The sequence below is a fragment of the Hordeum vulgare genome, unplaced genomic scaffold (assembly GCF_904849725.1).
Source record: "Hordeum vulgare subsp. vulgare unplaced genomic scaffold, MorexV3_pseudomolecules_assembly, whole genome shotgun sequence".
Lineage (NCBI taxonomy): Eukaryota > Viridiplantae > Streptophyta > Magnoliopsida > Poales > Poaceae > Hordeum > Hordeum vulgare.
In genome coordinates, this window is record NW_025422501.1 from 81,389 (window position 1) to 107,660 (window position 26,272).

Here is a 26,272-nt window from a genome sequence, read left to right on the forward strand (position 1 = left end):
GGTGCAAGCATCTCGGAGTTGGAACAAACGTTTTGATGAGGTGATCAAAGCATTTGGGTTTATACAAGTGGTTGGAGAATCTTGTATTTACAAGAAAGTGAGTGGGAGCTCTGTGGCGTTTCTAATATTATATGTGGATGACATATTGCTGATTGGAAACAACGTAGAGTTTTTGGATGGCGTAAAGGATTACTTGAATAAAAGTTTCTCTATGAAGGACCTAGGAGAAGCTGCTTACATTCTAGGCATTAAGATCTATAGGGATAGATCAAAACGCCTGATAGGACTTTCACAAAGCGCATACCATGATAAAGTTTTGAAGAGGTTCAAAATGGAACATCCAAGAAAGGGTTCTTGCCAGTTTTACAAGGTACGAGATTGAGTAAGACTCAGTGCCCAGCAACTGATGAAGATAGAGAGCATATGCGCTCCGTCCCCTATGCTTCAGCCATAGGTTCTATCATGTATGCAATAAGTATGGCAGGTAGGTTCCAGAGTAATCCAGGAGTGGATCACTGGACGGCGGTCAAGAATATCCTGAAGTACCTGAAAAGGACTAAGGAGATGTTTCTCGTGTATGGAGGTGATGAAGAGCTCGCCGTAAAAGGTTACGTCGATGCAAGCTTTGACACAGATCCGGACGACTCTAAGTCGCAAACCGGATACGTATTTATTCTTAATGGGGGTGCGGTAAGCTGGTGCAGTTCCAAGCAGAGCGTCGTAGCAGATTCTACATGTGAAGCGGAGTGCATGGCTGCCTCGGAGGCAGCTAAGGAGGGTGTCTGGATGAAGCAATTCATGACGGATCTTGGAGTGGTGCCAACTGCACTGAATCCAATAACCTTGTTCTGTGACAACACGGGTGCCATTGCCCTAGCAAAGGAACCACGGTTTCACAAGAAGTCCAGACACATCAAACGACGCTTCAATCTCATCCGCGACTACGTCGAAGGAGAGGACGTAAATATATGCAAAGTGCACACGGATCTGAATGTAGCAGACCCGCTGACTAAACCTCTTCCACGGCCAAAGCATGATCAACACCAGAACTGTATGGGTGTTAGATTTATTATAATGTAATTCGCATGATGATGTGAGGGCTAGATTATTGACTATAGTGCAAGTGGGAGACTGTTGGAATTATGCCCTAGAGGCAATAATAAATATAGTTATTATTATAATTCCTGTATCAAGATAATCGTTTATTATCCATGCTATAATTGTATTGAATGAAGACTCATTTACATGTGTGGATACATAGACAAAACACCGTCCCTAGCAAGCCTCTAGTTGGCTAGCCAGTTGATCAAAGATAGTCAGTGTCTTCTGATTATGAATAAGGTGTTGTTTCTTGATAACTGGATCACGTCATTAGGAGAATCACGTGATGGACTAGACCCAAACTGATAGACATAGCATGTTGATCATGTCATTTTGTTGCTACTGTTTTCTGCGTGTCAAGTATTTATTCCTATGACCATGAGATCATATAACTCACTGACACCGGAGGAATACTTTGTGTGTATCAAACGTCGCAACGTAACTGGGTGACTATAAAGATTCTCTACAGGTATCTCCGAAGGTGTTAGTTGAGTTAGTATGGATCAAGACTGGGATTTGTCACTCCGTGTGACGGAGAGGTATCTCGAGGCCCACTCGGTAATACAACATCACACACAAGCCTTGCAAGCAAAGTAACTTAGTGTAAGTTGCGGGATCTTGTATTACGGAACGAGTAAAGAGACTTGCCGGTAAACGAGATTGAAATAGGTATGCGGATATCGACGATCGAATCTCGGGCAAGTAACATACCGAAGGACAAAGGGAATGACATACGGGATTATATGAATCCTTGGCACTGAGGTTCAAACGATAAGATCTTCATAGAATATGTAGGATCCAATATGGGCATCCAGGTCCCGCTATTGGATATTGATCGAGGAGTCTCTCGGGTCATGTCTACATAGTTCTCGAACCCGCAGGGTCTGCACACTTAAGGTTCGACGTTGTTTTATGCGTATTTGAGTTATATGGTTGGTAACCGAATGTTGTTCGGAGTCCCGGATGAGATCACGGACGTCACGAGGGTTTCTAGAATGGTCCGGAAACGAAGATTGATATATAGGATTACCTCATTTGATTACCGGAAGGTTTTCGGAGTTACCGGGAATGTACCGGGAATGACGAATGGGTTCCGGGAGTTCACCGGGGGGGGGGGGGGCAACCCACCCCGGGGAAGCCCATAGGCCTTGAGGGTGGCGCACCAGCCCTTAGTGGGCTGGTGGGACAGCCCAAAAGGGGCCTATGCGCAATAGATAGAAAAATCAAAGAGAAAGAAAAAAAGGGAGGTGGGAAGGAAAGGAAGGACTCCCACCCACCAAACCTAGTCCAACTCGGTTTGGGGGGGAGCCTTCCTCCCTTGGCTCGGCCGACCCCCTTGGGTCTCCTTGAGCCCCAAGGCAAGGCCCCCTCCCTCCCACCTATATATACGGAGGTTTTAGGGCTGATTTGAGACGACTTTTCCACGGCAGCCCGACCACATACCTCCACGGTTTTTCCTCTAGATCGCGTTTCTGCGGAGCTCGGGCGGAGCCGTGCTGAGACAAGGTCATCACCAACCTCCGAAGCGCCGTCACGCTGCCGGAGAACTCTTCTACCTCTCCGTCTCTCTTGCTGGATCAAGAAGGCCGAGATCATCGTCGAGCTGTACGTGTGCTGAACGCGGAGGTGCCGTCCGTTCGGTACTAGATCGTGGGACTGATCGCGGGATTGTTCGCGGGGCGGATCTAGGGATGTGAGGACGTTCCACTACATCAACCGCGTTCACTAACGCTTCTGCTGTACGATCTACAAGGGTTTGTAGATCACTCATCCCCTCTCGTAGATGGACATCACCATGACAGTGTCCATGGGATCGTCACCCTGACGCGGCAGAGAGGTGGCGGAGGTAGCAGCTCTGTTGAGTGAAATCCATTCGACGGGTAAACATGAATTCCCAAAAAGAAGAGTCCAATCAGATACTTAAGGAAGATAGAAGAGCAAAGATACTTACACTGAGGCGACCGGAACAACGATCCTCATCCGGGGCAAAGCTTTCTGAGGTTTAGACCTGCTGGGTTTAGCCACCTTGGACGGCTGATCCACGGGCTCGGCAGAAGAACCCCTGGTTCTCTTCACACTCCGAGCACTCGGGGCCACGGGTGGAGCCGGCGGAACAGCGGGGTCATGACGGTGCTTGGTTCGGCGTTCTGGTGGTGAGGGTGACGAGCTCTGCTCTTCACGCTCCTCCTCCTCCTCTTCTGTTTCCTCCTCCGCTCCCTACTGTGAGAGACGTACACGGCACTACCCGCGCTACCCTCCATGCTGCCTTCTTCTTCCTCGACCGGATCCCCACCTGAGACTGCAGAATGCCAGTTCGTCCACTCCTGCACAAAACACAGTCGGCAGCGTCAGTCGGCGAGACAAGAAAAGCAATAAAACTGAGAAGGTTAAAAGCACCCGACAACATGTACTCACCTCATTCTGAGGAGGATTTTGGGCGCGGAAGGCCTTCACCCGCCGAGCTCCCACGGGGTTATCACATGTGCCCGTGATGCTGCGGACCCACGCACCCACGGTCTCCTCGCTCACGTCTTCAGGATGGGACCGAGTGGTATCCAAAGGCCCCGTGTAATGCCACATTGCGTGGTCTCGGGCCTGGAGCGGCTGGATGCGTCGACCCAGAAAAGTCTCCTACAGGTCCATGCCGGTGACTCCGTTCCGGACGACGGTTATCAGCGCGTCGATCAAAGGCTGGATCTGGGCTTTTTCTCCCTTAGAGAGCGCTAGCTTCCTGGGAGGGCCCGGACGGTCTAAACTAAAGGGTGGTAACCCACTCGGAGCATTCGGGCAGGCAATGTCCTGGCAATAGAACCAGGACGATTGCCACTTCCTAACCGACTCGGATAGCTGAAGGAAGGGATAACTACTTTTTTTTTCTTCTGAAATCCTAAACCCCCGCAGAGCTAGAGGATGTATGTCTTATCATCAGACTGGCTAAGTTTCTTAACCGTTTGAGATCTAGCAGAGAAAACATATTTGAAGAGCCCCCAGTGGGGAGGACATCCTATGAAACACTCGCAGAGGGTGATGAATGCGGAAAGATGAGCTATCGCATTCGGCGGATAGTGATGGAGCTGCGCCCGGAAGTAGTTCATAATACCTCGGAAGAAAGGATGGGGAGGCGGGGAGAAACCTCTGGCCATGTGGCTGAGCAGCAGGACGCGCTCCCCGTCCCTCGGCGCCGAGATCGTGCAAAAACTTGGTTTTCTTCTTTGCCTAAAAATAGTATCGATTCTTGGAATAAGTGCAAAGATGCTTACATATCCAAGTATTTTCCGCCGGCTAAGATTATCTCTCTCCATAACGATATCATGAATTTCAAGAAACTTGATCATGAACACGTTGCACAATCTTGGGAGGATGAAGTTAATGATTAGAAATTGTCCTGCTCATGGCTTGAGTTTGTGGATGATTATACAAATATTTTACGCTGGTTTGAATTTTGCTTCTTGAAATATCTTGGACTCCGCCTCAGGTGGAATGTTCATGGAAATCACGTGAGGAGAAGCTACAAAACTCCTAGACAATATCATGAACAACTACTCTTAGTGCCACATTGAAAGGTCACCTGCTAGCAAAAAGGTACACGCTATAGAAGAAATTAACTCGCTTAGTGCTAAGATGGACGAGTTGATGAATTTGGTTGCTAGTAGAAATGCTCCTTTAGATCCTAATGACATGCCACTATCTTCCTTGATTGAGAGTAGCAACTCTAGTTTGGACGTTAATTTTGTTGGTAGGAACAATTTTGGCAACAACAATGATTTTAGAGGAAACTATGTTCCTAGGCCTTTTCCTAGTAACTCATCTAACAATTATGGCAATTCCTACAAAAACACTTATGGAAATCACAACAAATTGCCCTCTGATTTAGAGAGTAATATCAAAGAGTTCATCAACTCTCAAAAGATTTTCAATGCGTCCATAGAGGAAAAACTACTAAAAATAGACGATTTGGCTAAGAGCATTGATAGGATGTCTTATGATATTGATGCTTTGAAAGTTAGATGTGCTCCTCCCAAGGTTAACTTGGATAAAACTCTAAAAGCTAAGCGTGTCTCCATGAATGAGAGCAAAGAAAGAACCGCCCAAATTCGCGCTAAGCATGAATGGTTTAAAAGGGTGCGTTCTAGTGATGCAAATCATGAAGATCTGAAAGTGCTTGGTGTGACTCCTCTTGAATCTTTGTTTTCGCGTGACAAACCTATTGATGAAGGGGCTGGATATGAATCCACTTTGGTTGAAAAACGCTCCAATGATTCAGAGTCCACCTATCTTGATGATAAACGTGTGGAGAGTGGAGTAGAAGAAATCAAAATATTGGGTAATAATGGAACTCCCACTTTGGATTTCAAGGAATTCAATTATGATAGTTGCTCCTTGTTTGAATGCATTTCCTTGATGCAATCCATTGCAAACTCTCCACATGCTTATAGCCAAAGGAAAGCCTTTACAGCACATATCGTAGATGCTATGATGAAATCTCTTGAAGAGAAACTCGAATTAGAAGTCTCTATACCTAGAAAACTTCAAGATGAGTGGGAACCTACTATCAAAATCAAAATAAAAAACTATGAATGCAATGCTTTGTATGATTTGGGTGCTAGTGTTTCCGCGATTCCAAAGTCTTTATGTGATATTCTTGGTTTTCATGAGATTGAAGAGTGTTCTCTTAATTTGCATCTTGCGGATTCTACTGTCAAGAAACCCATGGGAAGGATCGATGATGTTCTTATTGTTGCAAATAAGAACTATGTACCCGTGGATTTCATTGTACTTGACATAGATTGCAATCCTTTATGTCCCATTATTCTTGGTAGACCTTTCCTAAGGACTATTGGTGCTATCATCGATATGAAGGAAGGGAATATTAGATTTCAATTTCCTCTAAAGAAGGGCATGGAGCATTTTCCTAGAAAGAAAATAAGATTGCCTTATGAATCTATGATGAGGGCTACTTATGGTTTGAGCACCAAAGATGACTATACGTGATTCCATCACCTTATGCCTAGCTAAGGGCGTTAAACAATAGCGCTTGTTGGGAGGCAACCCAACGAATCTATCATTTTTCTTTTTGTTTTGTATTTTCCACATTTTCATAATTCTGTTATGATTATGTTTTTTTGTTTCTTTTGCGTTTGTGCCAAGTAAAACCGTTATGATTAGTCTTGGGGATGATCGTTTGGTCATGCTGGAAAAGACAGAAACTTTCTGCTCACGAAAAGAATTTTCTTTTTTTTCTGTGAGAGCTTTTGAGTTGATTCTTTTTGCTGCTGATTGCTACCCAAATTATTCATACCTTCATAATTTGTCAGAAGTTTTGATGTAACAGAAGTATACGAAGTATACAGATTGCTACAGACTGGTCTGCTGTTAACAGATTCTGTTTTTGTTGAGTTGGTTGCTTATTTTGATGAAACTATGGATAGTATCGGGGGGTATTAGCCATGGAAGCTTGAAAATACAGTAACCCAACATCAACATAAGTAGAATTTAAGTTTGCTACAGTACCTAAGGAAGTGGTGATTTGCTTTCTTATACTAATGATATCACGAGTTTCTGTTTAAGTTTCGTGTTGTGAAGTTTCAAGTTTTGGGTGAAGATCTTATGGACAAAGAGATAAAGAGTGGCAAGAGCTCAAGCTTGGGGATTCCCAAGGCACCCCAAGTTGATTCAAGGATGCCGAAAAAGCCTAAGCTTGGGGATGCCCCGGGAAGGCATCCCCTCTTTCGTCTTCAATCCATCGGTAACGTTACTTGGGGCTATATTTTTATACCACATGTTATGTGTTTTGCTTGGAGCGTCTTGTATCGTAGGATTCTTTTATTTTTGTTGTGTCACAATCTTCCTTGCTGCACACCTAGAGAGAGAGACATGCACTCACCGTGATTTTGTCGAGCTTCACTTATATCCATTGGTTAAACAATTCAGCTCACATGTGTTTCGCTTATATCTTTTGAGCTAGTTGATTTTTCTCTATGTGTTTCACTTCTATCTTTTAGAGCACGGAAGCGCATGGCGTGGTAGTTGATCTATGCTATGAAAGTAGTCTCAAAAGGGGTAGTTATCCAAAGGGATATGAAAACTTCCACCTTCATGTGCATTGAGTAGTTAGAGAAGTTTGATTCATCTCAATTAGTTTTGAGTTGTGGTTGTGGTAATATTGAAGTCATACTAGTAAGGTGTTGTGGTTCTAGAAATACTTGTGTTGAAGTTAGTGATTCTCGTAGCATGCACGTATGGTGAACCGCTATGTGATGAAGTCTGAGCATGATTAGTTTATTGATTATCATCCTTTGTGTGGCGGTCAGGGTCGCGCGATGGTTTATACCTACCAACCCTTCCCCTAGGAGTATGCTTTGAATGCTTTGTTTCGATTACTACTAAAACTTTTGCAACAAGTATATGAGTTCTTCATGACTAATGTTGAGTCCATGGTTTAGATGCACTTTCACCTTCCACCATCACTATCTTCTTTAGTGCCGTGCAACTTTCGCCGGTGCATAAAACCCACCATTAGCCTCCCTCAAAACAGCCACCATACCTACCTACTGTGGCTTTTTCAAAGCCATTCCGAGATATATTGCCATGCAACTACCACCATGACATGTGCCACCACTTCTACATTGCCATTGCATGATCATAAAATAGCTAGCATGATGTTTCCATTGATGTCTATGTCATGCTAGATCATTGTCACGGTACACTACCGATCGAAGGCATTCCATATAGAGTCATCATTGCTCTAAGTTTTGAGTTGTAAGTGGGATGATCATCATTGATGGAGCATTGTACCATGTGAGGAAATAAAAGAGGCCAGAGAAGCGCATTTACAAAAAGAGGCCAAAGATGACCACAAAAATAAAAAATAAAAAATATTAAAAAAGAGAGGCCAAAGAGCCCACCCAAAAAAAATGAGAGAAAAAGAGAGAAGGGACAGTGCTATTATCTTTCCACACTTGTGCTTATTAAGCACCATGATCTTCATGATTGAGAGTCTCTTGTTTTGTCACCACCATATAGCTAGTGGGAAATTTTCATTATATAACTTGGCTTGTATATTCCAATGATGGGCTTCCTCAAAATTGCCTTAGGTCTTCGTGAGCAAGCAAGTTGGATGCACACCCACTAGTTTTCTTTAAGAGCTTTCACATACTCTTAGCTCTAGTGCATCATTCGTATAGCAATCCCTACTCATTCACATTGATATCTATTGATGAGCATCTCCATAGCTCATTGATATGCCTAGTCAATGTGACCATCTTCTCCTTCTTTGCCTTGCAACCTCCACCACACTCCATTCCACTTATAGTGCTAAAACCATGGCTCACGCTCATGTATTGCGTGAGGGTTGAAAAAGTTTGAGAAAGTAAAGGTGTGAAAACAATTACTTGGCCAATACCGAGGTTGTGCATGATTTAAATTCGTTGTGCAAGGATGATAGAGCATAGCCAGACTATATGATTTTGTAGGGATAACTTTCTTTTGGCCTTGTTATTTTGAAAGTTCATGATTAGCTTGCTAGTTTGCTTGAAGTATTATTGTCTCCACGTCAATAGCAAACTATTGTTTTGAATTTAACGGATCTGAATATTCATGTCACATAAGAGGAGTTACAAAGGACATCTATGCTAGGTAGCATGAAACCATCAAAAATTCATTCTTTATCACTTCCCTACTCGAGGACGAGCAAGAGTTAAGCTTGGGGATACTTGATACGTCTCAAACGTATCTATAATTTTTGATGGTTTCATGTTGTTATCTTGTCAACTTTGGATGTTTTATATACCTTTTATATCTTTTTTGGGACTAACTTATTAATTCAGTGCCAAGTGACAGTTCCTATTTTTTTCTGTGTTTTTGACTCTTTTCATATCTGATTTTGGAACGGAGTCCAAACGGAATAAAATCCACGAAATGAATTTTTCCAGAACAGAAGAAGATCGGGGGACTTGAGGGCCAAGGCAAGAGGCCCACATGGAGCCCACAAGCCCTGTGATCGCGGCCAGGGGGCCCGCGGCCACCAGGCTTGTGGCCTCCCTGGAGCTCCCCTGCCCTAGCTCTTTGGCCTATATATTCCCTAAAATCCCAGAAAAAATAAGGGCGTCCACGAAACCACTTTTCCGCAGCCGCAAGCTTCCGTTTCCGCGAGATCTCATCTGGAGACCCTTCCCGGTGCCCTGCCGGAGGGGACTTTGGAGCTGGAGGGCTTCTATATCAACATCATTGACTCTCCAATGACTCGTGAGTAGTCTACTTCAGACCTACGGGTCCGTAGTTAGTAGCTAGATGACTTCTTCTCTCTCTTGGATCTTCAATACAAAGTTCTCCATGATCTTCATGGAGATCTATCCGATGTAATCCTCCTTGGCGGTGTGTTTGTCGAGATCCAATGAATTGTGAATTTGTGATCAGATTATCTATGAATTATATTTGAGTCTTTGCTGATTTCTTATATGCATGATTTGATATCCTTGTATGTCTCTCCGATTCTTTGGTTTTGTTTGGCCAACTAGATCTATGATTTGATAGCAAGGCACACATCGTGTTGTTTCCATCAAGGGTAACAAGATGGGCTTTCATCATAGATTTGAGATTGTCCATCTACATCATGTCATCTTGCTTAAGGCGTTACTATGTTCTTATGAACTCAATACACTAGATGCATGCTGGATATCAGTCGACGTGTGGAGTAATAGTAGTAGATGCAGAAAGTATCGGTCTACTTGTTTTGGACGTGATGCCTATATGTATGATCATTGCCATAGATAACGTCATGACTATGCGCGGTTCTATCAATTGCTCGACAGTAATTTGTTCACCCACCGTCTACTTGCTTTCATGAGAGAAGCCACTAGTGAAAACTACGGCCCCCGGGTCTACTCACAACTATCGTCTCCAGTTTTACTTTGCTTTGTTTACTTTTTCCTTTCAGTTCTCACTTTGCAAACAATCTATAAGGGATTGACAACCCCTTCCTAGCGTTGGGTGCAAGCTCTTTGTGTTTGTGCAGGTACTTCTGACTTGACGCGATCCTCCTACTGGATTGATACCTTGGTCCTCAAACTGAGGGAAATACTTACCGCCGCTGTGCTACATCACCCTTTCCTCTTTAAGGGAACACCAACGCAAGGCTCCAAGGCCGCGGGGAAATCCTTTGCATATTTGCCAAGGAAATCCCTATAGACGTAGCCAGCAGCAGCTAACAAATATATTGATCCTCGTTTTAGATCATCTTGTATTACAGTAATAGTTCCCTCAATACTCGCAAATATATGGATGCTTATTTTAGATCTTCCAAGTATAAACACACATAAAGTTCCCATATGTTCACTAATGTGTTAAGTCTTGATTAACTAGTATTTCCAAATAATTAGAGCCCGCATAATACGTGCACACAAATATGTGGATCTTCATGTCCTCGCATTAATACTTCTACTAATTGTGCACACACATATGTGGGTGTTCATTTTGGATCTCCTCTCGTTAATACTTCTTATTTGCATTGGTGTGTTGAAGATATCCTTTTGCATAACTGACTTTCTATCTCTGTGCAACATTTAGAATCGATTATAGTGACCCTTAACATTTCAGTGGTTGCACAAAGTTTTCTCTCTTTTTTTGCAACTTTCAAGTTGTACATCTCTACAACCAAACTTACAAATAATTCGTCAAGGTGCAAACATTTAGTTTCAAACTTCAAATGTCAATAATAAAAACAAGAGGGAATTAAACATTTCCTAAAATGCGTGTGATTGGTTGCTCTTAGCTAAAAAACTAAGAGTTGCTAATGTGGCTCAAATAAATATTTGGCAATTATAAGAACTCCAATTATCATTTGGGGATTATTTATAAACCCAACAGTCGAGCCACATAAATATGACTAACCATGTGTGAATTGTTTTGTGATGGAAATAAAATTATGCAAGACCCAAATATTGGAAACCTTAAAGTCATCTAAAGTTTAAACGGAACTACAAGGGAAATTGGGAACTAAAATAAATCTCTCAAAATAAGCTGACAAACCAAATATTTTAAATGGGCACCAAAATACAAATACCACAAAGCTCGAATAGGAAAATAAGCCTGATTTGGAAAAAGAGAATAAATCAAGTGAGAATGTATGCACAGGGGTTAATACTTATTATGGCAGGAAATTTCTTTCCATAAATCATAAATAAAGGTTTTGAACTTCTGGTAATATCCCAAAATAAAATTGGAGCAAGTTTGGTGTTGAAACTAATTTGAAATTTATACAGAAATGTAAAGAGAAAAAGAAAAAAGAAATAAAAAGAAAATGACCAGGTCCAACCATTCAAGCGAGCTAGCCCAGCAGGCCCAACCAATAGCTGCAGGCAGCCGAGCATCCCAGCCGCCAAAGTGGTACATGTCGTTTTATCCAAGGCGTTGGATCAACATCAAACGGCTAATGTGCGACCCGCATACCTCTTTCTTCTCTCCCCCTTTCACTACTAGGTGGGACCGCCCACGTCTTTGTCAACCTCTAGCCAAGATCATCACGCCCACGATCGCATCACGACTCAAGCGCATGTTGCCCGTTCCAATCGCCCCAGTGCACGCCCAGCCTCGTGGCCATGCCCTATAAGATCCCGCCCCGGCCTCATCTACTCACCCCACTCCACGTCCGACATTGCCGCCAGGTTGATCCGGCACAGAGTTGATTAGTTTATAATAGGTCCACATTTACAGTTAATTGTATGGCCCATTTCCAAAGCCGCAACCCATTTGAGGCACCAAACAGTGTTGTGTGCTCTAAATTCCCACCATAGTTAGTAATGTAGTGACATATTATCCTCATGAAACTTTGATAACCATTTTTCATGTACATATTTAGGCAAGTAATTTTCCTTTATAAGGGTATTTATTTTGTGCATCATATTACCCACTAAAAAGAGATGTGAATATTTGGTAGTGAAAATATCCGTGAAAAGCCCATACTTGTAGGTTCTGGGGTAAACAGTGTCCCTTTAAATTTTTCTAAAATAAATTAAGACCGTCCGCATCCATGAAATTTTATTATAGTAAGAACTTTAATAGCCAAACTAAGAAATCTTTTTTCTAGATGGCAAACAAAGAAAACCTTCACATCGTGTTTTATTTGACACATCATAGAGGCAAGTTCATCCGTAGCACCGAAAAAATATTGCCAAAGTGGGTACCTATTTAATTATTTGGATAATAATACTTCACATTTACTAACCTGATTTATTTTTAATAAATGAACCACGTCCATGCAGAAAATACACTAATTAAGTAGTACTACAATTGTAAGGGATTCTTTGTTGACCATGTCATACCAGCGGACGGGGAATATCATCAGGATTTCCTTATCGATTTTGGTGGATAGATATTAGCGAGTTATGGATCGCAAGAGATGTTATATATTGTATATATGCATGATCATGTACTATATGTAGTAGCGTCGAGTTGTTCGACCAAGCACAGAGAAAGAGAGGTCACTTCTCTCTATATATGTTCATCGCGATATTGTGTAATTAATGGTTCCTTCAATTGCTTACTAGCTAGCGTCGAGTTCTCTCTGTATGTAGTAGGTATCGTCGACCAAGCACGAAGAAAGAGAGGTCAAGTCTCTCTATATGTAGTAGCTAGCTAACACAATTTAAAACCCCTAATAAAACGCTCGAAAACCCCTAACCCCCCACCTCCTTCAAAAAACACAAAAAAAAAACCAGCGCCTGCGAGCTGCTGACGCGGGGCTGCCTTTTGGTCTCGGTTGGTGTTACCAACCGGGACTAAACGTCCTCATGCCTGGGCGCCCTGCAACGGCCACGTGGAACAGCTTTGGCCCGGTTCTTAAGCCAACCGGAACTAAAGGTTTGGGCCTTTAGTCCCGATTGTTTTCTCTCGGTTGAAGAACCGGGACTAAAGCCCTTCTGGAACCGGGACTGATGGCTTTTTTCCTACTAGTGCCAAAGAGGAGCTGTACGATACCTCTTTTCTAGACAGCTTTGTAATCAACTTTCTTGCATACACATATATCATAAGCGAACGTGGAAGTTAAATTATTGACACAGTAACATTATTTTCAATCCAAGTGAAGGCAAACAGATGTTACAACAACACAATTTCATGTAGAAAAAATAAAAAATGGATCATTAAACCTATATGATGCTAGCAAGATAAAAGTTGAGTTTGACCAACATGCCCACCGCAATGTTTTCATCTAATAGCTTTTTCACCTCCATACCAAGAAGGCCCAACCAACAGTCGATGAAAGGTTTGTCAACTTTCTCCACACAGGCGGGCAGCTCAGAAGATAGCAACCCATCATCGGCTCTGCCCGTGCGACCGTGGTACTCATTTATCATTGTGTCACATATGCTGAGGATGCTCACCATGCGGTTGTAATCGACCACGCAGAAACTGAGGGAACGCATTGTAGACGTGCCATTTTTGGTGTCGTGCATCATTTGTTTGACATTGTCATTGGCCGTGGCAACTTGTCCCTTGAGTATATCAATGGCGACGTGTACCAGGCTATGGACATCTTTAGCCTCGGCGCTCCGATTGTCCAACTTGAGGCTCAACACACAAAACTCCTGTGTGATTGGGTTGGGGTCGTATATTTGGCTTTTCGTTGACGCATTCTTGCACGCTTCCACCATGAAGTTGGTCGCCTTGGGGTTTCCACCACCAGAGGCAGTAGATTCAGTTGCGATGGTAGTGGAAAGGAGCATGATAGTGATGGCAGAGAAGAGGATGGAGGTCACCGACATTGTTGCCGTTGCTATAAGCCTAGTTGGAAGTCTTGAAATGTGTCGAAGTTGGCGAAGGTGGAGATAAATGGATATAGAACGATGAGTAGGGAAGAGATGGATTGATAAAGTGATGTGCGAGGGTTGAGATTTTTATATAGAAATAAGTGGAGGTTCAGAAATGCAGTGTGTTGCTTAGCCATAGATATACGAATTAATAGTGCTAGCTATAAAAATATATTGATCCTCGTTTTAGATCATCTTGCATTACAGTATTAGTTCCCTCAATATTCGCAAATATATGGATGCTTATTTTAGATCTTCCCCGTATAAACACACATAAAGTTCCCATGTGTTCATTAATGCGTTAAGTCTTGATTAAGTAGTATTGCCAAATAATTAGAGCCCGCATAATACGTGGACACAAATAGGTGGATCTTCATGTCCTCGCATTAATACTTCTACTAATTGTGCACACAGATATGTGGGTGTTCATTTTGGATCTCCTCTCATTAATACTTCTTATTTGCATTTGTGTGTTGAAGATATCCTTTTGCATAACTGACTTTCTATCTCTGTGCAACATTTAGAATCGATTATAGTGACCCTTAACATTTCAGTGATTGCACAAAGTTTTCTCTTTTTTTTGCAACTTTCAAGTTGTACATCTCTACAGCCAAACTTACAAATAATTCGTCAAGGTGCAAACATTTAGTTTCAAACTTTAAATGTCAATAATAAAAACTAGAGGGAATTAAAAAATTCCTAAAATGCGTGTGATTGGTTCCTCTTAGCTAAAAAAACTAGGAGTTGTGAATGTGGCTCAAATAAATATTTGGCAATTATAAGAACTCCAATTGTCATTTGGGGATTATTTATAAAACCCAACAGTTGAGCCACATACATATGACTAACCATGTGTGAATTGTTTTGTGATGGAAATAAAATTATGCAAGACCCAAATATTGGAAACCTTAAAGTCATCTAAAGTTTAAACGGAACTAGAAGGGAAATTGGGAACTAAAATAAATCTCTCAAATTAAGCTGACAAACCAAATATTTTAAATGGGCACCAAAATACAAATACCACAAAACTCGAATAGGAAAATAAGCCTGATTTGGAAAATGAGAATAAATCAAGTGAGAATGTATACAGAGGGCTTAATACTTATTATGGCAGGAAATTTATTTCCATAAATCATAAATAAAGGTTTTGAACTTCTGGTAATATCCCAAAATAAAATTGGAGCAAGTTTGGTGTTGAAACTAATTTGAAATTTATACAGAAATGTAAAGAGAAAAAGAAAAAGGAAATAAAAAGAAAATGACCAGGTCCAACCAATCAAGCGAGCTAGCCCAGCAGGCCCAACCAATAGCTGCAGGCAGCCGAGCATCCCAGCCGCCAAAGTGGTACATGTCGTTTTATCTAAGGCGTCGGATCAACATCAAACCGCTAATGTGCGACCCGCATACCTCTTTCTTCTCTCTCCCTTTCACTACTAGGTGGGACCGCCCACGTCTTTGTCAACCTCTAGCCAAGATCATCACGCCCACGATCGCATCACGACCCAAGCGCATGTTGCCCGTTCCAATCGCCCCAGTGCACGCCCAGCCTCGTGGCCATGCCCTATAAGATCTCGCCCCGGCCTCATCTATTCACCCCACTCCACGTCCGACATTGCCGCCGGGTTGATCCGGCACAGAGTTGATTAGTTTATAATAGGTCCACATTTACAGTTAATTGTATGGCCCATTTCCAAAGCCGCAACCCATTTGAGGCACTAAACAGTGTAGTGTGCTCTAAATTCCCACCATAGTTAGTAATGTAGTGACATATTATCCTCATGAAACTTTGATAACCATTTTGCATGTACATATTTAGGAAAATAATTTTCCTTTATAAGGGTATTTATTTTGTGCATCATATTACCCACTAAAAAGAGGTGTGAATATTTAGAAGTGAAAATATCCATAAAAAGCCCATACTTGTAGGTTCTGGGGTAAACAGTGTCCCTTTAAATTTTTCTAAAATAAATTAAGACCGTCCGCATTCATGATGGCAAACAAAGAAAACCTTCACATCGTGTTTTATTTGACACATCATAGAGGCAAGTTCATCCGTAGCACCCAAAAAATATTGCCAAAGTGGGTACCTATTTAATTATTTGGATAATAATACTTCACATTTACTAACCTGATTTATTTTTAATAAATAAACCACGTCCATGCAGAAAATACACTAATTAAGTAGTACTACAATTGTAAGGGATTTTTTGTTGACCATGTCATACCAGCGGACGGGGAATATCATCAGGATTTCCTTATCGATTTTGGTGGATAGATATTAGATAGTTCTGGATCGCAAGAGATGTTATATATTGTATATATGCATGATCGTGTACTATATGTAGTAGCGTCGAGTTGTTCGACCAAGCACGGATCAAGAGATGTCACTTTTCTCTATATATGTTCATGACGATATTGTGTAATTAATGGTTCCTTCAATTGCTTACTAGCTAGCGTCGAGTTCTCTCTGTATGTAGTAGCTACTGTCGACCAAGCACGAAGAAAGCGAGGTCACTTCTCTCTATATGTAGTAGCTAGCTAAAACAATATGAAACTCCTAATAAAACGCTCGAAAAACTCTACCCCCCCCCCTTTCAAAAAACACAAAAAAACCAGCGCCTGCAAGTTGCTGACGCGGGGCTGCCTTTTGATCTCGGTTGGTGTTACCAACCAGGACTAAATTTATTCCTGCCTGGGCGCCCTGCAACGGCCACGTGGAACACCTTTGGGTTCTGTTCGTAAGCCAACCGAAACTAAAGCTTTGGGCCTTTAGTCCCGATGGTTCTCTCGGTTGGAGAACCGGGACTGATGGCCCTTTTCCTACTAGTGGCATGGAGTAGCTGTGCGATAGTTGTTTTCTAGACAGCTTTCTAATCAACTTTCTTGCATACACATATATCAGAAGCAAACGTGAAAGTAAAATTATTGACACATAACATTATTTTCAATCCAAGTGAAGGTAAACAGATGTTACAATAACACAATTTCATGTAGAAAAACAAAAAATGGATCATTAAACCTGTATGATGGTAGCAAGGAAAAAGTTGAGATTGACCAACATGCCCACCGCAAAGTTTTCATCTAATAGCTTTTTCGCCTCCATACCAAGAAGGCCCAACCAACAGTCAATGAAAGGTTTGTCAACTTTCTCCACACAGGCGGGCAGCTCAGAAGATAGCAACCCATCATCGGCTCTGCCCTTGCGATCGTGGTACTCATTTATCATTGTGTCACATATGTTGAGGATGCTCACCATGCGGTTGTAGTCCACCACGTAGAAACTGAGGGAACGCATTGTAGACGTGCCATTCTTGGTGTCGTGAAGCATTTGTTTGACATTGTCATTGGCCGTGGCAACTCGTCCCTTGAGTATATCAATGGCGACGTGTACCAGGCTATGTACATCTTTAGCCTCGGTGCTCCGATTGTCCTACTTGAGGGTCGACATGCAAAACTCCTGTGTTCTTGGTTTTAAGAACCTTCCAGAGATACCCAGCCAGTTTTTATTGGTTTTGGGAACATAGAAGAAGGTTCCTAAACTGGGGTTTTTGTTACTTTTTTTTTCTTTTTCTGTTGCGTTTCTTTTTTCTTTTTGTTCTTAGCTTTTTCGTTTTTTGTTTGAAAATTTCAAATATTTATTGAAAGTGTAAAAATATATTTCTCATCTTAATTTTTCAGAATTTTAAAAAATATTCATGCTAGAAAAAATCTTGTTCAACATATTTTAAAACTTAAGAACAATTTATGAAACTTGGACATCTTTGGAAACTACAGCAAAATTCAAAACATGAATATTTTTGCAATTTGCAAACAATTTTTTAAAATCAGGAACATTTTTTTAACGCCAGGAGCTTTTTAGAAATTTATAAAAAAATTGGAACAAAAGCAATCGCAACATTTTTGAAAAAATCAAGCACATTTTTTGAATCTATGAACAATTTATGAAAATGACAATTTTTTCAAATTTGGAACATTTTTTAAAAATCAAGAACAATTTTGGAACATGAACTTTTATTTTAAAAAGTAACCTTGAAAATAAAAAGGAAAAAATAAGAAAAAAACAGAAAATGACAAAAAGAAAATAAAACGGGAACATTTTTAACTCGAAATAATGTAACTCTATAATTTCATAATTTGGCCCTTCGATGTGTATGATGTATTAATTTACTCTGTAATTTTGATATGTAATATTTGTTTAACATGTATGTTATTTACATAGCTTGTCCCTTTCAATATCTTTACTAGAAATGGTGCATCCAACCACCGGTCCTACATATGACCCGTCGAGCCCGTTGGACCATCTAATGAGCAACTGGACCGAATCTGAAGCTGAGAAAAGAGATAAATATGATCATGAAAGGCCAGTACTGGGCATCGGCGCGCCGGCGCAAACGAGCGCACCGTTAGATCTATCTATGCAGCAATTGTTTCCTCGATGCAACATATTTTGTTCAGATGCAGCAATTTTTGTCAACGGTTGCAACAAAAATATAGTTGTAGCAAAAAAAAATCTACGTGATCGTAGCAAAAAAACGAAGCTGATGATGCGTAGTAGCAAAACAAAATAAGGGTCATAGCAAAACAATCCGGTGAACTCGGGTTACAACTCTGATGAACGTGTATGCAACTTTTTTAGTGAATAGTTGCAGCAAAAAAATATACCGGTTGTAGCTAAAAAATAACACGGTTGTAGCAAAAAAATCTAACGAACTCGAGTTGCAACGAAACGTGGATGTAGATTTTTTTTAATGAACAAATCGTAACAAAAATAGAAAACGCTTGTAGCAAATTTTACAACTGTTGTAGCAAATCTGGACAAAAATTATTGCATACATTGGCAAGCCACAGCCCGCGGGTCACGCGCGACTGGCCGAAGCATTCGGTCGGCGCCCCATTACGAAACGTTTCCCAATATGAAAAGGGTAGTGGTCATGGCACAATAATGCACTTAACACGGTCGAAAACAAGAAAACAGGTCCACAACTTCAAGTTAAATAAGACGCCAAAAACAAAAAAAAAACAGGTTCACAACTTCAACTTAAATAAGACAGCCAAAAAAAAGGTTCATATATTTTTTTTCTCCCATGATAATACGTGTTTTATTCATGTCATAAAGGTCAAAGTACATGCCACGTCAAGGCCGACATGAAAAAACTATAAAGATAGCATAACATCTTTGAGCTTCGCACCGACGTTCATTGGCTGCCTCCCGCACCACCAAAACAACCATTGAACAAAAAAATGATGGATCACCTCCTCATCCAAACTCGACGCGTCTCCATCGCTGATATGCAGCTTTGCAGACCTTCTTGGTGACTCACTAAAAATGGATCCCTAGCCATTGAACGGACCAGACAGGGGCAACCCATCGGACACATCATCGAACTCCATATCTGACACCCCACCATGACTAAGACGTCGAAGAAAAAAAGCATACTTGTCATCCATGAACCACGAACACAACACGCGTTTCATCTTTTAGATGTCGATGCAAACTACAATATGCACCCACTCCTGAACTACCTTCCAAGCTATGCGCCGACGCAGGAGCAAACGCCATGGCAACAGCGAAGCCGGAGGAGACAGGTCCATTGCGAGGATGCCGCCGTCCCGACGCCATCAATTTTTGAACTGGCTTCCAAATCCATTTTCAACCATAGGACTGATGGTCTCGTCAAGAAAGGATCCAAAGAATCATTATTCAGCGACGCCATCGTCGTCGCCGAAGTCAAGATGAGAACAACCTAAAAACCTAGACTACAAAAGACTAAAAAGGATCCACATGCGTGGATCCAACGGCTCCCCTCACCACAGACGACCGATGTCGTCAACGGAGGGGAGCCGTCGTAGGACGGCAGTGAAAGATTGGCTTCTGTGGCGGCGTCTAGGGTTCCAGCCGTCTGGGACGGGAGCAAAATGATCTCGTTACCAGGGTAGAAATTAACACGTACGTGGGATGAATACGGCCTAGGCAAACAGGTCCACAACTTAAGCCAACGAATTAGTTGGATGCAATAGAAACACATTTTAAATAGGGTGTACCATTGCACATCTAAATGACTAAACAAAATATGAAAGAAAAAAAAATATACGCATGAACCTCTACATAAGATCAATGATATAGGATTTAGATATGTAAATATTTATCTTACATCTAGATGTGTTTTAGCAAAACCGTTTCAAATACTAGCCAAAACCCACAACGACATAGTAATCTAAAAAAACTTAGAGGCCTATAAGATTGGCTTCTCCACTCCTCTGCTTACTCATCGAAAGAACGCACTGCCGGCTAGCAAGGCAAGGAACAAAGCGGCGGCGGCACAATTAACCACCCTATCCTGCCGCTTGTACACTTGCTCGCGTTCTAATCGTCTCTGCGCCGATGCTTCAAGGTGTTCCCGCATGCATCTGTCTCCAGTCAAGAGCTTCCTTCTTGGCTGCCCTTATAAGGTACGCCATGCCGTCTGTGCTGCCCGGGGTTGAGTGTACATGGATCCGTGTAGGACTTCCTGGCGGCGGCGGAGCTGCAGCTGAAAAGTCGAGCATCCCCCACCGCCGGCGCTCCGGACGAGGAAGCGCTGCTCCTCCTCGAGCGCTCGCGGAAAATATCTGGTGACGGAGGAGGACAGGAGGCGCGGAAGACGCTGACGGAGCACCGCGGCGGAGCGGATCGCCGACGCCATCTCTCTAGACGGCGATGGGGTGACTTTGTTTCCACCTTCCTCCTCTAGCTGGGAGGCGCAAGGCGAAGGTCGGAGGACTGGAAGTGGACTCCCCTCCTCGGATTCGTAACTGAGCCGGAATCAGACTACAGCCACCACCATCTATATGTACACGGGCGGCGTTCTCCCAGGGAACGAGACAGCTAGCTAATAAGCAGCGTCCATGGCGACGGCGAGGAGGCGCAAGGCGAAGGCCGCCAGGGCCGCGGCCGCGGAAGCCATGAAGAAAGACAGGAAGAACGCCTACGATGCCATGGTCACAGCGGATAAGGAGTCCCGGCAAGCCGAAGCGGAGGCCAAGGAGGCCACCACGACGGCCGCGGCCAAGGCCGAGGAGTCCATGCAAGCCGTCGGCATGGCCATGGCGAAAGCCGAAGAAGCCGCCGTCATAGCCAGCGTGAAGGCGGAGGAAGCCGAGAAGGCAAGAGAAGCCTACCGCGAGGTGTGTCGGCAGGTGGACGCAGCGGCGGAGTGGGCGCAGTGCGAGGAGGAGCTCTTCGCCGCCCGGTTCCGACGCTACTGGAACCAACTCGTCGCCCGCCCCGGCGTCACCTTCCATCAAACCAGTAAGATGTATATCTACGCTCAAGCTGCATACATATATTTGACCAGTTAATTGCTCGTACTAACTTGATACACAACATCTGATGAAATCCATGTAGCATCGATCCCCGCCATGCGGTACACGCACCCTGCTCCCCATGATAGGCCCAAGGCCATGGATACCTTGCAGATCACGTCGGTGAAGATCGCAGCGGTCGACGATTGCCTGCAATGGCCGCTGCAAGTGTATGGCATCATCGCGGCACGAGATGTCTTGGATCACAAGCGCAACATTCTTTTCCACCGCCGGAGGGGTGATTGCCAAATAATCACTCAAGAGGTTAGTACGCTACGTTTACGGACTCTTACAGGCCTATTACAGGATAAATTTGAGGTAGCAATCTGTGATTGGATAAAAGGGGGAGGGAGGGTCCCACCCACCGAAAATCAGGGGGGGCGCAAGTTTAGTTGGTCGAAAGGTCCGTAAAATCTCTGTAATGAGGCCGTAGATGTAGCATTTTTGTTTTAGCTAGGTCTGCTCTTTTTGGCGCCAAACCCAAAATTTTAAGGTTTTACTTCCTCTGTACAGAATATCACTTTTGCTCCTCACTTTTACTTCAGCACACCTCACGGAGTATTTATAGTTTTAGTAGGCTAAACTTAGCCTACTAAAACTACAAGTATTTCGGTATAGAGGGAGTACCAATCAGCAGCTTTTTTTTGCTCTGCGGTTGAAGATGTTCTTAATATTTACATGGACAATTGCCATTCCCATGCAGGATCCATACCTAGCATTGACGGGCCCTAGTCGCGCCATTGCCGTGTCGAGGGACCTTTCATACATCGAGGTCTCGCTCAAGGTGAAGGGCGCGAGTAGAACTAGATCCGAGGACGGAGATTTGAGCGATCTAGTCCTGAGTTACGGGACCGGATTATGTCTCGCAGGCATTTACCCTAGCAGGCTCAGCACACTTGAACTCGAATCCAGTCACATTAATCGCTCCGTGGAGGCCACGGTCCGCATCAAAATCACCCACGGGTCATGGCCGGATGGTCTCCGAGGCGCGTTCACTGCCGGCATGAGCAGCAACAATGGCCTGGAAGTGGAGCTGCTCAATACCAGAGACGGTAGAGCTTTGCCCGTCGACTCTGAAGGTGTGGTCAAGCTCCAGCGCCGCGTCATCTCCGTCTACATCGAGGGGATGCTCAAGGTTTCCGTGGTGGCATGTTCGGTTGATGAGGAACGGGGTTTCATCGAGAAAGCTGAGGCAGTTTTCGAAGCAAAGAGACAATGTGTAAGCGTCATGGAGATTAACTTTGGGTCTTGTAGTATGCAGATTACCGTCGCTTGGTCCTGTTTCCGCCATGAGTAGTCTATATACTCAAGTTAATCTTATTCCATGGGTATTTTGTAGTGGGCAATGTTGATATATGGGTGTGGCCAGGTCTCAGTCGACTGAAATTTAACCAAGTTTTTACTTGACACTAGTAAACATGTCCGTGCAACGCACGTCTTGATCAAAGCAGCCCATTAAATTTAATATGAGTATTGGATTCTGAATTCATATTCTAGAAATTTAAAAAATAATAGAATACTATAGCATGATGATCTATGCCTCTCGAAAGGTCATGTTTAATACAAACCCCATTACTCATCATTTTACTATGTTATGTGAGGTTCAATCAGACCAAAAAGAAATCAAACCCATTTAGAAATCACAAAACTATGGTAAAGATTTCAGGAAGTTCTCTTGGGTTAAGGTGAAAGAAAAATGTGGGAATGTGAAAGAACAGATCTAAAGTGGACAACATATTGAATTAATGTGAAGATAACAATCGGAATCTAACTTTCAGTTCTAAAAATTATAAAATGTGTAATCTGAAACATGTAAAGTATGCAATATAAAAAGTGTTAGTTCTATAGAGCGACGGAAATGGCAACGGCACCCACATCCTCGCCGGCTACGGCACGACTCTCATGTCCCCGTCTGTTGCGGATGCACTCGGTACCCGTGTCAGTGCATAGTGGAACTGAGACTTCCGCATCCTCAACGGCGGTACGAACCCGTGCTTCTCCCCATTATTAATAATCCTGTTTTCTGGACCAACCATTAGAAAAACATAATATCAATTAAACAAACGGTTCATTTTTATCCAAGTCTATTCAGAGTACAAGTACTTACCTCAGCCTTTTGAGGATGTCTATATCTGGTTGGGTTTGATGCATGGACTTCTAATCTCCTTGCCAATCTTCCTCTTTATGGTTAGTAGTCCTAATTTTCATGTCTCACTTTAAACTCTTCATACTGCGATTCTATCTTGTTTGAGGCCAAACTTATCTACATTCACATGAGTATTTAGAGCTACAATTAAACTGAGAAAGCAATTGCACAAAATGATAGAAATATAAAATGATACATTTCTGAATACATATCAATCTAGTCCTTAGTAATGACCATAGCAGTTACTATATTTAGATGACAACTGAGGTATATCACGACGCTATAGGGGAAAAAGATCGCAAACTGCAAACCCAAAATACTTGAGTTTCCATGGTAACCGGAGTGACCCATCCTATGTGTAATTAAACTTCAAACTATACTTTAGAAATAAAATTATTCGATGCAGATGTCAAATACAGATACCGAATAGTCAAGTTACCTGGCATCATAGTAATTGAATTCACATAATGAAAATCATGGAAGTGCTAAGAAAAGTGATTCCATTAAGTATTGTGATATGAAATAGTTGTGTTAGCTAAGATATTTAAGTGGAAGAAATGAACACGGTTCCTTGCAAACTCTATACACAACATGCCTGTTGTACGCTATTGAACTTTAGCTCCCCCTTCATCCATTTTAGAGTCCTTATGCCTAAAAATAAAAGCACATGGTTATTGTTCATACATGAAAATTTGATGGTTCTCCAAGGGGGAGAGGTAATCAAACATCAATTCAGGAGCTATTATCAATATGAAAATATCAAATAATAAGAAAAAAGAAAATATTGCTTACAAAAAATAATATTGTACAATATGAACTCATGATATCTGCATCCTCACTTTTGACACAAGTAGATCATCTTTTAGTTGGCAACTATTAACAAAAGTATTGTTAGACTGCAGATTAAATCTATTTAATTGTTTAACACGTATGGACGCACATCCGAACTGCAAAAGAAAAGGAACAATAGTTGGTGCAGCTAATTGTCGCACCTGCATCTATGTGTAGAACAGAAAACAAATTTAGTATGAAAACTGACTACTCATTTCTCCTCAAACCAAATAAAAATGAAAGGATCATGGCCATATTTCCTCCTATTGACAGGTTTAAATTGCTGTCAAAAAAGAGAGAATAGACTCACTTGATTGAGCCATGAACAACCAAAGAATACAGCTGCAAATACTTCAGGAATAAGGGCACAAGCATGGTGTCATACATGATTTGTCCAGTTACAACTTACATGGGGATTGGGAAGCGCTAATAATTGGGCAGTTTCATGGAGTTGCATCCAGCCACCTAACCAACCTGCATGGTTAATCAATTGAGCATAATTTTGGGGGAAACCAAACCTTGGCCCCAAAGCCAAAACGCAAAATCAACACAAACAGAGCAGAGGAGGGCAGAGGAGAGGAGACGGGGAACGGGATGGAGGCGCGAGGTTCGTACCGAGATCTTGTCGGCGAGGTGGGCGAGGTCGTGGAGGCCACCGGGCTCGCCGTCGCTGTTGCCGCGCGAGTCCCCGCCGCCGCCGCTCTCGAGGAAGTCGCCGACGAGCATGGCCGGGTCCATGTCGCTCTCGTGGCTCCCGTGTTGGCTCGCACTCCCGGGCATGTCCCCCCTCCCCGCGTCCGCAGCCACAGGTGCCCCACCGCGACAGGCGACCCGCCCCTCGGCGAAACTCTCGCCGTGGACGGCGGGGCCCACCTCCGCTGCGCCGCCTCCACCACCGCGCCCGGCGGCGACAGCGCCCCGAACTCCTTGGCCACCAGCATCATCCTGCCCCGTCGGCAATGGCGACGATGATGGTGTGACGTTTTGGTGCACTTCGGCGAGGTCGGCGTGCAGGTAGGATATGGTGCTGGTGGCGACGGAGGTTAAGAGGATGTGGGCGCTAATCACGGAAGACAAGTGCAGGATGCGGATGGAGTTTGGTATTCTCCTCTGCGGTGGAGTATGGTCAGCCAATGCTAATTGCTAAGTCCACCCAGTCGTGAGGTGCTGATTAGTTCGTGTGTGTTGTGGGGCGTTTTACGGGGTGCGCGTTGTGAAATTCTTGTTTGCTTGTTTATTAGTAGTATAGATATAGATAACATGCAAGAGAGAAAAATAAATAATTAAAAAAAAACGGATCTTAATGTAAAATCTCACGGATATAGCATCTAAGTCTCAGTCTTAGCAAGAATGTTGGTATATACAGTCTAATGTTGGATTTTATTTTTTTGCCGGGAGCCTGATATTGGATATGTTGTGCTATAGTGTATAGTTAAACTTTTTACTGGTGGTATTTCACAGGAAACACCCAGCAGAAAGAATAGAAGATATATATGAATTTCGCATGAATTTAAAGGGAATACTTCGGTTCGTGCCGAAAGTAATGACAATTTGGAAATTTTGAAGATGAAGATGGGCATGTCACTGAATCAGGTTTTTCGGGTGTCTATAGTGATTGAGTTCGCAGCCCAGACATACATATTGCTTTGTTTGCATGCAGAAACTGGTGGCCCAGCCGGTCCGTTGGATGGACCTCCTGAGGCCGAAAGCCCGAAACAAGCATATTTTTATCTGCAGCTCCGTCGGGCATCGACCTGCTGCTGCAGATCGGCCACCATAGGCTGGGGTCTGTAACGATTCACTGTACATAGGGTCATGTAGCTGTTCACTGTAGATAGGGTCCTGTAGCACGGTCAATTTGTCAGCAAATTTTGAAACAAGTGAACATATTTCAAGTTTGTGAACATTCTTTAGAAAAATAAATGTTTTTCGGAAACATGAACACTTTTTGAAAATTTTGTACAATGTGAAATTTAGAACAACTTTCAAAAACTGAACATTATTTCAGATTTCTAACATTGTTTTAATTGGGATCATTTTTTTAAAAGTA

General features: G+C 42.8%; 1 protein-coding gene across 1 annotated transcript; it reads left to right on the forward strand.

Moving 5' to 3' along the window:
* The first annotated feature begins 20,789 nt into the window (after positions 1-20,789).
* On the forward strand, positions 20,790-22,542 carry LOC123418184. Its single transcript, XM_045106952.1, has 3 exons — positions 20,790-21,192; positions 21,289-21,509; positions 21,949-22,542. Exons 1-3 carry the CDS (start codon positions 20,790-20,792, stop codon positions 22,540-22,542), a joined length of 1,218 nt encoding a protein of 405 aa, XP_044962887.1.
* The last annotated feature ends 3,730 nt before the right edge of the window (positions 22,543-26,272 follow it).

Coding starts and splice junctions, on each gene's coding strand:
- LOC123418184 (XM_045106952.1), top strand. CDS start 20,790: ATGGCGACGGCGAGGAGGCGCAAGGCGAAGGCCGCCAGGGCCGCGGCC. Junction 21,193..21,288: donor CGTCACCTTCCATCAAACCA/GTAAGATGTATA, acceptor AAATCCATGTAG/CATCGATCCCCGCCATGCGG. Junction 21,510..21,948: donor GCCAAATAATCACTCAAGAG/GTTAGTACGCTA, acceptor ATTCCCATGCAG/GATCCATACCTAGCATTGAC.